The 15,621-nt window shown below is 40.9% G+C and overlaps 1 protein-coding gene across 3 annotated transcripts in view; it reads right to left on the bottom strand.

Annotated features, from left to right (window-relative positions):
- The window catches only part of Orc5 (origin recognition complex subunit 5), a 115,237-nt gene that overhangs the window by 53,432 nt on the left and 46,184 nt on the right, over positions 1-15,621 (bottom strand). The window contains exons 13-14 of one of the 3 annotated variants that reach the window (XM_057758597.1): positions 9,804-9,916; positions 791-1,652 (exon numbers count right to left, since the gene is read on the bottom strand). In XM_057758597.1, coding sequence (XP_057614580.1) covers positions 1,607-1,652; positions 9,804-9,916 — 159 coding nt within the window. In that variant the 3' untranslated portion in view covers positions 791-1,606. Of the gene's footprint in view, positions 1-790; positions 1,653-2,774; positions 2,842-9,803; positions 9,917-15,621 lie in introns of those variants that run through there. The other 2 variants (XM_057758598.1, XM_057758596.1) reach the window with 2 other exon arrangements.

The following is a 15,621-nucleotide window of genomic DNA, read 5'->3' as shown; positions in this document are numbered from 1 at the left end:
CACATTTACTGTGTCATTTAGTAAAGCTATTAGAAAGTAAATTACAAAATAGCAGACTTCTGAGGGTCCAGTCAGGACAGGGAAATGTAATTAGGGGACTGCCAAGGAAAGCTACCTCTAGGACTGGCAATGTGGTGTCAGATGATTTGGGACAGATGTGCTCTGTAGGAGACAGGTAACCAGCTGCCTTGAGGACCAATGGTGTCTCCCACCAGAAACTCCGCCCCTTCCTCTTCTTATCTTCAGTTTCTCATCTGCCACTTGCTCTCCTTTCTGGTATCTCAGTTTTCACCTCACACTTCAGTTTGATCAGGACAGGTCAGCAAAACCGTATGTCCCTGGAGGCATTGCTCGGAATGGTTACCTACACGACTATCCATAGATCTCTACATCTGGAAACCCAAGTGTGAGTCTGTCCTGGACTCAGCTCTTCCCCGGTCTTGGAAGACGGATGATGCAGACACCCACTAGCTGTGGGTGGTGCCCTTCTGACTCCAAAGTTCCCATCTTGCACAGGAAGGCTAAGAGCGATCACTCCTCCTCTACCCTTTCCCTCAAGAGTGAGAGGGAAACGACTCGTTGTCTCTGAACAAGAGAGTGTAAGAAAATCATTACAGGAAAAGCTTCCGACCTAGGAATGCCGACTGTGAGAATTTTTCTTCAAAAAAAAATGGAATGGAGTAAAATGCCACCAAAATTTAAGCTACATATAATTAAGCACTTTAAAGCTGTTTAGTTTTTTCAAGAATTCAACAGTAACAGAAAACTACTTTAAAAATATGGACTCAGGTAAGAGGAAGGATTTTATTGTGGAGGTCTCAAAAGCCAAAATTTAAAGAAAAGGAAAAGGAAAGGAGGGAGAGAGAAAGGAAGGGAGGGAGGGAGGGAGGGAGGGAGGGAGGGAGGGAGGGAGGGAGGGAGGGAGGGAGGGAACAGATACGCTGATAAAAAGCCAGTTTGGGTGGTTAAGTGTGGGAGTGAGCAGATAACCCTTTCTTACACAAGCACTGGCAAGTCAACAGCAAGCAGACATAAGACTGGTGTGTGTGCATCTGAAGAAGCTGCCTTGGGTTTGAGAAAATCAGGGTAAAAAGATAAGCATAGAGAGCTTACATTTTTAAAAAATAACATATTTTGCAAGTATGATCTTTGAAAATCGTGGCCTTAGGAAATCTGCTTTGGCAGGAGACTGCAGAGGCTCCTGTGGAGAGGAAGTGAAAAGGGTGGCCGTACAAACAAGGGCTGCTGGCACATTCAGAGCGCAGGGGATACTTCACAGAGCAAAACACAGTCCTAAGTAAATGGGCTTCAGGCAATTTCAGTGTTAAGATAACATCATTAAGAGCAGAACAGATTGTGCTCAGACCCTGCTGTTTATAATTAACACGTTGCTTCCAAATACTCCTGGGCCCCTGGTAAAGAGTCTTCTGCTCACATCTACCCAGACCAATCAGAGTGTTTCCATCAGAGTCCATGCTGGGCCAGCACCTGTTTGGACAAATCCAATACAGCCAAAGAACTCCTCTCCCTGGCCAGCTAAGTAGGTGGATGAACACAGCTTGGCTTAGTCATTGTCACAGTGTCCATATGGCTTTGAGGTTTGTTTTCACAAGAAATCATATAAGTATTTTATTATGTCAAAGTTCACGGTCCTAGAAACAAAAACAGACAGTACGTTAGCACCCTTGCTCTCTGCTGCTCAGCTCTGTGACTGCAAAGCACGTGGGACGTAATTTACAACTGGACGATGCTGTCGGATGCGCCAGGATAGGGGTGGCACGGGTTTTAAAATACAACCAGAAACACAACTTTTAAACCACTTTTGACCACACAGAAAGTTACTTTGCTTTAAAATAACAAAACCAAAGTTAGGCTACTCAACATTTTGTATTTGAACTATACTGCAGAAAGTTTGGATTTTATTTAAAAGCCATTTGCTTTCTGCCTAATAACCGGAATAAAGTAATTAGAGATGCAAAAGTATTTAAATCTTGTTTGCCTCAGAACATTGTCTGTCTCCAAACACCTGTGTTATCGTCACACAATGCACAGCTCATCAGTCCTCATTTCTGGCTTTCATTATCTTCAAGTCTCTAACAGCAGCTGACCTGTATGCACATTTCAACTCAATCTGTATGATCCAAGAATATGATACAACAAACAACGTAGATGTATATTTTTATACTCTGACGGCAGGCAGAATAAAATAACAGAGGAAGAGACATATAATTATTTTTCTTTCTCCAAACTCATTCTTCACTATAAATATTCAGACTTGGAGGTTTATTATTTGACAAAATGATCAAAATAATTAGATATAATGATCTAGCAATAAGTATAAAATTAAAGCCTTAAATATTCAGCTCTGCAAAAATAATTATCCATGCGAGAACAGCCTTTTAGAGATACTAATTGCACATTCTTATTTATTAAACTAACACCAATTATTCTCTTTGTCTATCATTTTATAATACACTTTCTAAAAAAAGTTTCTACAGAAATGACTGACATACCAAATATTTTTAAAAAATATGGACAGGAAACTATAGATACTGCTTTTGGAAACACACTTAAAAATAGCTCAAATTGGGGAATGCTCTGGCTCCTGTGAACCCAACATTAGACTGAAGACTGTCTTTCATCAGAACAGCGGCTCCCTGAGAAACACCAAAACCTCCTAAGTAGCATACAGAGACCCTGTCGGCGCAACGTGACAAGACCGCCACGGATGATCACGTCAGTTAAGCTCTCCCAAGCAGAGACACGGCCTGACATCGTAACACTGCTAGATTCTCACGGCCTTCCTTCACTTACCTCTCAAATCTACTGGCCATAAAGTCCCTAGGAAAAAAACAGCGAAAAACCCTTTTCAGCCAGTAATCTGACTTACCAAGGGTCTTAAGAGAAACCAGATACAGTAAGCTACGTTTTCTCACCACAAACTAGAGTTCTATTAGTATACCTTTCTGAAGACATTCCCTCTGATGGCTTTCAATGTAAGATTATGAAGCAACAAAGTCAAATGGACTTAATGCCTTTGCCTTTGCCTTTTTTTTTTTGTTCTATGTGAAAGCAAAAGTATGGAAGACACTAAGTTAAAAACAACTTGAATCCACTGGGAGGCCCTCTATATTCCAAAGCCTTACTCAATAGTAGTAAAAAGTGGTTAATATGAAGACACATCTACATCCTAAGAATGCATAAAGAGAACGCAGAATCCACTGGAAAATGTTTGTCTAATAAGCTAGGACTAGAAAAATTCATAAACAAATAAAAACAGATTAATTGGTTAATAGGATTCTTTTTAATGTTTCAGTAATTATTTGTATGGCTATAGCACAGTTTATGCAATAAAATGTTAATAAATGGAATGGCTTTAAACACCCTAAGCAACTTACAAACATGCAATTATAGCATATTAACTGTATTCCATGTCAGTAAGCCAGCACCAGAAAATCAAATCAGACTGCGACATTTCTTTTCCTCAAAGACTGACTGAGGGATGGGTGGCGGCTCAGTGTTAGGAATATGTCCTGCTTGTGCAGAGGACCCGAGTCAGAGCTCCAGCACCCACGCCTGGATTCCTGATTTCAGGGAGATCCAACATAAAAACAGATCTATATGTAGGATTCACAAAGCCCAGAAGAGGGCACTGAAGATAGCTGTGAGCTGCTAGCCATGTGGGTGCTGGGAACTGAACTAGGTCCTCTCTCTGCAAGAGCAGCAAATCTCTTAACCACTGAGCCATTGCCCTTGTAGGAACCAAGTGAGTGACCAGGGAACTGAATCTCTGTGCAGCATTTACTAACCAAGCTGTGCAAATGCTTCCATGGCTCACCCAGTCCTCAATAAACAGGGGACTGTCAACTGAAACCATTTCACCAGCACAGCCATAGAGGCAGAATCAATCACCATGCTGCAGGCGAACACAGGAACTGCTCACAGGGCAAACAACCCACTTTAAAGGAAGCTTTGCTCTGTGGAACCTGTACACCTGTACTCGCTCTGGCCTTAGATACATACCAGATGCATATAAATACAACTTTGACTCCAGATAATGTTCAGTGAGTGCAGGAGGGTCTGATTCCCATGAAACACAAACTATTAATACAATGTGGATGACAATTTCTTGTAATCCTTTTTGTATGTATGTGGAATACATGTGTGTATGTAGGCTCGCATGTTTACGAGTGCACATATGCTTGCATGTGTACATGGAGGCTTGAGGTGGACACTGTGTCTCCCTTGATCAGTTTCCACATTACTGAGGCAAAATCACTTGCTAAATCTGGACCTTAGCAATTCCAGCTAGTCTCGCTAGCCAGCTCCGCCCAGACGGATGTGCCTGCCTCCCAAGTGCTGGGATTACAGGCAGCTGTGGAATCTGCCCAGCCTTAACCAGGTTCTGGTGGTAACTCTTGTCCTTAACCTTACATAGGAATGTTTTATTTACTGAGCCAACTCCTTAGCCTTCCTAGGGGTAATTCTTCAGTCAGAATTGAGAACAGAATCAAACCGTATAACATATATTTAAGAATTTAGTTTTATCTGTATTTTATTTCACTTTATCAATTCTGTTTTCACAGAAAAGACTTTTTTCTCATGATTTCAGACTTTGGGGGTAGTTTTGAGTCCGCTTCTTTAGAAATAAGTTTCTTAAAAAGAAAAAAAAAAAACAACAACAAAAACCAAAACCAAAAAGCAACTTTATTTTACACCCTCGAGGCATCTCACAGTGTCTTCCCACTATGGGAACTGGAAAGCCTGATTTTCACCTCACGGTAAGACCACTCCATAGATGGCTCCCACAGGCTCCTTGGAGGTTAGTTCTCTTCATTCTCTACTCCACGTTCTAAGTCCTTTTTGGAAGCAGCTGGCTTTCCTAACCACCCTTTCCCTTATTCTGGTCCTCTGTCTTTGATGAATCCCCTCTCTCATTCTGGGCATTCACTAACACATGGCGCCCCCTCTGTCTTTGATGAATCCCTCTCTCATCCTGGGCATTCACTAACACATGGCGCCCCCTCTGTCTTTGATGAATCCCTCTCTCATTCTGGGCATTCACTAACACATGGCGCCCCCTGAATGGTAACTTTCTTTTCAGTCCACCTCTCTACTACATGCCAGGCGGTTCAGTCACGCGAAGCTGGTGTCCTTATGTGAGAACCCTGCCCTTGAGACCCAGACAATCCCAGTCAGCAGCCTTCTCTCTACTTCCTTACCATTCTCTAGCCACTGAATAAATTTAGTACCTACTTTCCTTTGCTTTGCACCCTGTTACCTAATAAATTGTCTGCATACTGGTCTTTTCATCTCTAATAAATGTACTCGGAGATATTCTACCTCTCAGAACATACCTCTGAGATATTATTTGTTCCATTTCAGGAATCTGGGACACTAGGGATAATTAGGTTACAAACCCCTTCATTTTATTTTGACCTACAGATATTGGTTCCTGGCTGGTTTGCTTTCCCTTCTGTCCAGCTCAGACTCCATGGCTCATTACGAGCTCACGTGTTAGCATCTACTCAACTCCTCCGGCAAGACCCCAATGTTATGTGATCTCAATTTCTATTCTTCCCAGCCCTGGTAGTCCAGCACATGGAGGACTGCTGAACAAGATCACAGGTCTCACAAACTGACGCCACTGGAAACTCAAGGTCGAGAATTTCAAGCCCTCTCAGCATGCTGCTTTTCCCAGCGAGCACTGGCTGCCATGTGCAGGGCCATGGATTCCAACATCACACACTTTTCTCAAGCTGTTTCCAGCTCTGCCTTCAGTCACAATTCCTGCCTCTCCCTCATGGAGAAAGCAGAAGAATCAGGGGAGAATGCCAAAGAGCAGCTGAGTCCACGGTGCTCTGCTCTGAGGCCAGAGCATACTGCTGCCCCATCGTGGGATCTTTCAACTCCCTTCTTTATCCCATCCTTACACAGTACTGCAAAGATTTTTGTGTTTTAAATTATTCTGTTTTGTGTCATTAACTTTCCTATATTTTTCTTCAGCATTTAAATATATTCCTATCTTCAAAACCACACTGACTACATAAACACACATGCTGCGGCTCCACCATACTTGTTTCTTCATCTCAGAAGAGCCTAGACAATGTTTGCTGACAGTAGGATCACGGATATTAAGTGCATAAAATCTCTCTCTCTCTCTCCATGTTTTATTTCCCATGAAGCAACATCACAACACCATGATTTAACTTTATGTATACATATGCAGACATCTAAATGCACACACACACACACACACGGTGAGGGGGACTAAGATAAAGGAGACAGACATCTGATGTGGGAGAAAGAAGGAAGAACAAGAGATGCAATTGAATGAATGTAAATGTATGTAACACAAAAGCAGAAGGCTCATGGTAGCAGTGGCGGGGGGTAAGGGACTAGCACATCAGGGGGATGGGGAGGGAGTGGAAGGGAGTGGTGAGGGAGTTGGGGAGTAAGAACAAGTATAACAACATATATTAAGGTATGTATATGAAAATATCAAAATGAAACCCATTACTTTGTTAATAAAATGCTAGTGATTTTTCAAATAAAAATAATTATAGTAGAAAATAGTTGATTCACTATAATCTATATTATAAAGACAGTAAACAGAGGCAAATTCTATGCAAAAAGAACAGAAGGGATGAAATAATAAATATGAGAAATTAAATTAATAACACTATAGAATTATATATATATATGTGTGTGTGTATGTATACTAGTCTTTGGATATGTATTCAAACAAAATGAAAATGGAGCTGGGAATGCTCTTGTAGCTTCATTTTTATGATTAATACACTTGTTTATTTGTCTATACATGTATCCTTTTTTCCTGGTGGAAATGGTTTCCTTTCTTTTTTTAAACTTTTTTTACTGATTTTATTGAGCTATACATTTTCTCTGCTCCCCTCCCTACCTCTCTCATGGTCCCCATGCTCCCAATTTACTCAGGAGATCTTGTCCAGGATTGTAATTTGTAGGCTGGTTTTCTTTGCTTTATGTCTAAAAGCCACTTATGAGTGAGTACATGTAATATTTGTCTTTCTGTATCTGGGTTACCTCACTCAATATGATGTTTTCTAGATCCATTCATTTGCTTGCAAATCTCAAGATGTCTTTTTTTCTGCTGTGTAGTACTCCATTGTGCAAATGTACCACATTTCCCGTATCCATTCTAGGGTCGAGGGGCATTTAGGTTGTTTCCAGGCTCTGGCTATGACAAACAATGCTGCTATGAAGCGGTGTCTTTCTAATCAACACAACTGAGATGGACTGGGGTGACTTGACCCCACCGCAACACTGCAAGTGTCAACTGTGCCCATCGTGCTCTGACTGCCCCTCCCTTCCTCAGTCTCACAGGCATGTGGAGTCACACATATGACTCTACAGAACGACCTCACTCACCTAGGCTCTACCACGATCTCTTCCTCACATTTTTTCCTTCAAAAGTAAAATGCTTAATAACTGCACAGTAATTTTCCTAAGAAAATAAATTATTGACCAATGTAATAATTTGTTATTTTGCTGGTTGGCTGTCATTATTTTGCTTAACTGACACAAACTAGAGTGATCTGGGAAAAGGGAACCTTAACTGATAAGTTCCCATCAGATTGGTCCGTAGGTAAGCATGTAGGGTAATTTTTTTGACTAATGATTGATTGGTCCTGGGTGGTATAAAAGCAATAAATGATTCATGGAAAACAGAAACACCTCTCCCCCATCTCTGTATGAGTTCTTGCCTCCAGGTTCCTGCCCTGTTTGAGTTCCTGACTTGGTGTCCCTCAGTGATGAACTGTGCTCAGAAGTGTGAGCCAAATAAACCCTTTCCTCCCCAACCTGCTTTATGGTCACGGTGTTCTGTCGCAGCAACAGAAACTCTAAGACAGTAGAGATGAAAACAATGGTAAGATCAGCTTCAAATTCTAGACCTCTGCAACATGGCCGACTACAGGACCATTGCTGAAACGGGAAACATTGGAAGGAAAGCTGAATCCTTCTTTTCTTATTTGTGTGTGGAAACAAGTTAGAGTTTCTGAGTTCAGTCTCGAGTTGGACTGTAAATGTCCAATAAAGGTCAGACTGTGACAAACAAATGGCCGTAAACAACAGGGGAGTTACTGATGGTGGCTGAGCAGTGTGGCTAAAACTGCCCGGGAAGGAAGTGTGTTCTGAGGAAGCCGCCAGGATCAGGCCTCAAGGAACGGCTCCATTTAAAGGTCAGGTGGGGAGAACAGGCTGGCAAAGGAGCCTCAGCAAAGGCAGCGGAGAACAGAGAGACACCGCGGCACCACAGAGTCCAGGAACCTAGGAGCAGAGAGCTTTGAGAACTGTCAGTGGTGGGAGGAATGGAGCACAGAAGAGGGAACACAGACACTCGCAGGTGTGGTGTAAATAGAATCAAGACTCTAGTAGGCAGGAGAGAGTGGTGTAAACTGCATGCTTTACTCCTCGACAGGAGAACAAGGAGGCAGATGTAGATCCAGGCTCAAGGCCGGGGGCAACGCAGTATGGAAGTGGCATCATGGAGGTCACTGAAATGATCTTGTCAAACAAAACAGTCTTGAAGGACTTGGTTTGGAGAGAAGAATCTGCTGCCACTATACAGCTGCAGGGGCAGTGGTATAAACCCAGAGTCACTATACAGCTGCAGGGGAAGTGGTATATACCCAGAGTCACTATACAGCTGCAGAGGCAGTGGTGTATACCCAGAGTCACTCTACAGCTGCAGGGGCAGTGGTGTATACCCAGAGTCACTCTACAGCTGCAGGGGCAGTGGTGTATACCCAGAGTCACTCTACAGCTGCAGGGGCAGTGGTGTATACCCAGAGTCACTCTACAGCTGCAGGGGCAGTGGTGTATACCCAGAGTCACTCTACAGCTGCAGGGGCAGTGGTGTATATCCAGAGTCACTATACAGCTGCAGGGGCAGTGGTGTATACCCAGAATCACTCTACAGCTGCAGGGGCAGTGGTGTATACCCAGAGTCAGGTTTTAGTTAAGGTGACCTGGAATGTCCTTCTGTATATATGTTGCTTTTACTGGCTAATGAATAAAGCTGTTTTGGCCAAAGGCTTAGCAGAGTAAAGCCAGATGGAAAATCCGAAGAGAGATACATAAAAAGAGTAGGCAGAGTCAGAGAGACGCCATGTAGCTGCTGAAGGAGAAAGACACCACCAGAACCTTTCCCGTAAGCCACAGCCCCGTGGCAATACATTGATTGATAGAAATGGGTTAATTTAAGATGTAAGAGTTAGTTAATAAGAAGCCCGAACCATTGCCCAAACTGTTGCAATTAATACAGTTTCTATGTGATTATTTGGGTCTGAGGAGCCAGGATACGAATGCTCAGTCTCCATTTACATTAAGGAAGAAAGGAAGAGAACTGGAAGATAGGTGTCTTACACGAATGCAGAGAGAAACAGGTCAAGTCAGCATAAAAGAAGCAAACATGTGACCCAAGAGTAGAAGACGGCCATGTGGGAAGAGGATGTGCTTACGGTCTAAAGTGTCGTCTTTCAATACAAATGAGCTTTCATACCCAATGATCTCTTAAATCCCACCTTCCAAAGTATTTCAATAATTTCATTTCTGGCCATCTAACCTACTGTCTACAACGTCTAATTCTACATCACTGGAAACCTCATTAGAGGATGTTATGCTGGAGCTTGTTCATTCCTTGCACTTAAATGATCTTTTCTCTTAAGTGACTTTTTATTATACTAGAAAGGGCATTCTTATTTAGCATATCATATCATCTGCATAATGGTGACATTTTGCATTAATAAATACTCTAAACTTACCGTGCAATGGCTCTGATGAAATCTAGAGAAACTGTGCATTTGTATTTTGGTCCATCAAGCTGATCATCATGACCAACCAGGGTTAACAACTGTAGAGTCACCAGGGAAGTAATCTAAAATTGAAAGGGTATTTTTATGAGAAATTTAATGACATTAAATAATACCTTTATTTACAATGCTACTAATACAGACATAAATGAATCCACAAAGAATACAAGTAATTTAAAATTTGTATACCTAAATTTGTACATATGTTTAAAAACCTAGTTCCAATGAAGAGTATTTAGCAAGAGCCTAGTTTGTTAAGAGATGATTGAAAATATAGTATTTTCTCATATAAACATCATTTGTGTGTGGGCAGATTCACGGGTATATATATATATATATATATATATATATATATATATATACCAAGGATAAATTCAAGAGTTTTTTGTTCTGTTTTGTTTTTGAGACAGCATCTCTCCTCTTAGCACCCAAGGCTCATCAGTTTGGCTAGGTTGGTAGGTTAGTGAGCTCCAAGAATCTACCTGTTTCTGTCTCCTAGGCTCTGAGTTCACAAATGTATGTCATCAGCTCTGCTTTCTATGTGTGTGATGATGATCAAATCCAGGTCTTCATACTAGCAAGAATTTTACTAGAGATAGCTGCAAATGGCAGATGTTTCTGCACAGGGAAGCATCTCTGACTGCTCCAGCATGCATGTACAGGCATGTGTAAGACAGAGGTGATGCATGTACAGGCATGCGTAAGACAGAGGTGATGCATGTACAGGCATGCGTAAGACAGAGGTGATGGATGTACAGGCATGCAGAGGACAGAGGTGAGACTTTTTCCATCCAGTTCTTCAGAAGTCAGTGACAAATCTGACAACCAAGAAGGAGATAAACAAGAGAGCCATTCCTATCCTTACACTCCTAGACACAGAAAATGATTTATAGAGTCTCTATTCCAGCAAGGAAAAGTAAAAGAGGAAAGTGCATAGACTATAAATTAGCATCTTAGAAGGACTCGATCCAGTGGAAGAAAAGCTCCCACAACAACAACAACACATACTCTACTTGAACATTGCCAGCTATTTTTACCATAGTCTGGTTCACAGAGGGTTTGTCATTCAAATTGAGTTTCGAATTGCCCTGAACATATTTCAGAATCAAATACTAAGAAAGTCTTACAGGGTTTGGAAAATAACCACAGGAGAAGAAACTTGCAGTTTCAACTAGATGACAGATTCAGATACACTGCTTCTCTGCATTGAGCACAACTAGCAGCATCCTGAATATAATGTAAGGGTCAATCAAGGAGGCGGACAATTGCAAGGACACCAGGCTCAAGGAGCAACACAAAGGGACAAAGTTGGAAATTCTTTGTCCCAACAGTAGAAAGGACGTCGGGTCTAGAACAGCTGGTGGGCAAGCCAGGAACAAGATTCATGGCCAGACTTAACCTCCCCGTGGATGGAAGGCAACGGTGAGAAATAAACTGGTAAGTCTGTGTCTGGCAAAGCTATCATTTGCAAATGAAGTGGAAAGAGACATTCTTAAACAAGAGGGAATTAGAGAATCTTCCACTGGGAGACCTACCTGTAAAGAAAGCCAAGGGACGTTCTTTAAACAGAAGTCTAAAAGGAGCATTGAGCATCAAAAAGAAAAAATAATAGCAGAGAGCTGGGTAGGAAAATGCAGCACCTCCTCATGGTATAATATTTGGTTAAAATTGTGTAGTTGGAACTTTCTTTGGGCTGCCAGCCAGCCCCAAAATAATGACACGGAGACCTTAGCTCAGGCTTGTCCCACTAGCTCTTTTAACTAAATTTAACCTGTTTCCACTCATCCACATTTTGCCTTAATGCTTTTTAAAATCTTTCATTCCACATGTCCTGTTTTCCTGCTTCCTCCAAGTCTGGCTCGCTAAACCCTGGCCTTTTCTTCTCCCCCACCATCTCCCTGTCTCTCTCAAAGCTAGATCCCTCCTACTCCTTACTCTCTCAGCCCAGAAGTCTCACCTATACCTCCTGCCTAGCTATTGACTGCTTAGCTTTTTCTTTTTTTTAGACAGGCAAAGTAAACAAATGCAACACATCTTTACATAGTTAAACAAATATTCCATTCCACAACAAAATGTAACAGAATCATATATTAAAAGCAATGCTATTTAATAAGTGTAAACATAAAGATGTACATGGAAGAGTAAGTGAACTGCTTCATATATAATGTGGGATCCCCCTCTATATGCTGTGAATATGTTTTATTACCATTGGTTAACAAGCTGCTTTGACCTATGGCAGGGCAGAATATAGAAAGGTGAGAATTCCAAACAGAAATAGAAGAGGAAAGAAGGTGGAGTCAGAGAGACGCCATGTAACTGCCAAAGGAGAAAGACACCAGACCCTTACCTGTAAGCCATAGCCTCATGGCGATACACAGATGAATAGAAATAGGTTAATTTAAGAAGCATGCCTGAGCCATTGGCCAAACAGTGCTGTAATTAATATAGTTTTGTGTGATTATTTGGGTCTGAGTGGGTAGGAAACAAAAGGGCAGTCTAGAAAATAAAAGGACAGTCTCCATTTACAAACATAAAACCCTGCACACCAAATTTTGGAGTAGCTTCAGTTACAAGAGCCAAAACAACAACCTCCACCAACCACTTCCAAACTAAAACACTTGAATAACTTGTATGCCCAGTAAGCTAATATTTAAACCATGGTCCTGGCACGTCACAGAGAACTAAGCAATAAAAACAAAGGGCTGGGGAGACTGCTCAGTGGGTACACAAGCTTAACAAGCATAGAGGACCTGAGACCTAGTTAGTATTCTCCAGCACCCACAGAAAAAGCTGGCACAGCAGTATGCACCTACAATTCCATCTCTGGGGAATGTAAAGACAGGTGGATCCCCAGAGATTGATGGCCAGCTGGTCCAGTCAACTGGAGAGAGATCTTGCCTCAGAGAGTAAGATAGACTGGCAGAGGAAGATGCCTAACACCAACTTCTGGCACACATACCTGCATAGATATGCAAAAGCACATACACCTGCACACACTCCTGCAGCACGAAAGGGGAACCTCAGCTCCCAAAGACCGGGGAAGAAAAGGAAGACTTAACAGCTATCTATGGAAAATAGGGTAGGCAGATCCTTATGATGATGAAAATGGTTTGTACCTTGATTGTGGTGATAAATATGCAGAGCTACAGAGGGAAAAATTTCCTTAACCAAAGATAGAGATGTACACAAAGATGAATGAATAGAGAAAGGGGTTGGAGGGGAAGATTGGTGGTAGTGTGCCCAGGGTTTGATCCTTAGTAACAAAACAAAAGATATATTTTAAAAACCAACACCCCTGCCCCCCAAACAACAGCAACAAGCAAAAACAGCACCAAATACATGGAAAATGATTATATATACAGTGGGGAAACTGGAATAAGATCAGTAGACCGCATCAATGCCAACTTCTTGATTGTAATACTTTTGATTTTTTTTTTTGTTTGTTTTTTGAGACAAGGTTTCTCTTTGTAGCCCTAGCTTCCCTGGAACTCACTCGATAGACCAGGCTGGGCTCAAACTCAGAGATCTGCCTGCCTCTGTCTTCTGAGTTCTAGGATTAAAGGCACCACCACCTGGCCCTTTTGTTTGTTTGTTTGTTTAGTTTTTTTTTTTTGATGAATTGTGATACTTTTGGCTGGATATTTTGCAAAATGTTCCTGTCAGGGAAAATTAATGAAGGACACATGGGAATACAGGGTCTGGATCACCTTTCACAAATGTAGGTGAGTGCATAATTATCCAGAAAAAAAGCTGAACTAAAGATAAATACTGATAAGGTGCTAAGAAACCCTAAAAACCTTTATCTTCATTTCAAAATTTTAAAGTTATCTACAAAGCTACAAAAATCTTTTAAAATTACAACATCTTGTGCCCATATTTATCAGGATTCTTTAATATTTGGATACAATACAACCTTAAGTGGGAAGTCAGCAGTTCCAAGCTGTGAGCCCACACTGGTTTGCACAGATTTGTCAGAGATCTGGAGCAGGTCAAACATTATTTCTTAATACTGTAGGAAGATTACAGTGCAACCCACCCTGACTGGTTTCCCCCCAATTCTTACCTTTTATTTCTAGCCTTCAAAATGACAAAAAATTTATTTTTGTTTAGGGACTATAATTACCACTTACATTTAAGTATATAATAAAAAAAAATTCTTGTGTAAAAATAATTGGAAAAGAAAAATCTGAGCGCTAGAGAGATGGCTTGGAGGTTCAGAGCACTTGCTACTCTGACAGAGGATTCGGAGTTCAATTCCCACCCTGGGCGATGCGCAACCTGTAACTCTGGCTATAGGGATCATATTCTCTCTTCCAGTTTCTGTAGCACAGCAGTGTACGTTCACACAAAATAAACAAGTCTCCCAAAGAAAAATTGAACTAGCTCACAGGACATGGAACTCTTAGAAAGAACACCATAAAGGATGATGGGTATTCTCAGTCCCCAGTCAGCCCCCCCAAGGCTTAATAGTAATTATGTTTCACAATTATGTAATGTGCCATCTTGGAGGTTTACTGGAAGCTTTTTAGAGTTCTTACAATAAAATTTCAAATTAAACATTTCATGTCAAGACCACTTTAAATATTAACAGTGTTTAGCCAAAGCAATGTCTGGCTCTAGGTGCTGGTGACTACTGAAAAATGGTTCACTAAGTCATCTAATGTTTGTTTTTAAGGGCCCTCTGTTATTATTAACCTATATATTTTTCTCTGCTCCTCTCCCTTCTTCTCCGCTCTCCTTCCACCCTCTCCCATGATTCCCATGTTCCCAATTTACTCAGGAGACCTAGTCTTTTTCTACTTTTGGGGAAGTTTTTCTGAGTATGTGTTGCTTTTATTGGTTAATAAAGAAGTTGTTTTTGCCCAATGGCTTAACAGAATATAGCCAGGCTGGAAGAGAAAAATATAGAGAGTAGACAGAGTCAGGGAGAAGTCATGTAGCCACCAGAGACAGACATGACGGAACCTTGCCAGTAAGCCACAGCCATGTGGTGATACACAGATTAATGGAGATGGGTTAGTTTAGGATGTAAGAGCTAGCCAGTCCAATAAGAAATTAGAGCTGATAGGCTAAGGAGTGACCTAATTAATACAGTTTCTGTGTGGTTATTTTGGTTCTGGGCAGCCAGGAACAAACAAATGGCCTCTCTTTACATACTTCCCATGTAGATTAGATCCATGTATGTCTCTCTTAGCTTCTCTGGGATTGTAAATTGTAGGCTGGTTTTTCTTTATGTCTAAAAGCCACATATGAGTGAGTACAATTATATTTGTCTTTCTGGGTCTGGGTTACCTCACTCAATATGATTTTTCTAGACCCATTCATTTGCCTGCAAATTTCAAGATGTCATTTTTCTGCTGTGTAGTACTCCATTGTGTAAAGGTACCACATTTTCCTTATCCATTAAAAAAAGAGAAATATATATGTAATTTATGAGTGATTAGAATTTATAGTCTTTATTTAGAAGTGTTAAGTGCTGAAGAGACTTAAAATTTACTTCCTTGAATTACTTATATCTGAAAATAGACACTTTTATGGAATATAAAAATTTATATTCTTTCTGAGGGATAATACTTTAAAAAAATCTTCATCTTTATATTTAGGATATATAGATATAGATATGTTTTAACATTGCTTAAAGTTATTTTTTTATGTGTGTGGAACAAGTATCTTGCAATTTTTAGTTCATATGAAACAAAATAAAAATATAACCTTTGATAGAAATTAAGAAAAACAAAGCCCTGTGTTAGCGCATTTCATTATTTCTTCT

Source organism: Chionomys nivalis, chromosome 26, assembly GCF_950005125.1.
Source record: "Chionomys nivalis chromosome 26, mChiNiv1.1, whole genome shotgun sequence".
Taxonomy (NCBI): Eukaryota; Metazoa; Chordata; class Mammalia; order Rodentia; family Cricetidae; genus Chionomys; species Chionomys nivalis.
This window is presented reverse-complemented; position numbering and strand designations above follow the sequence as displayed.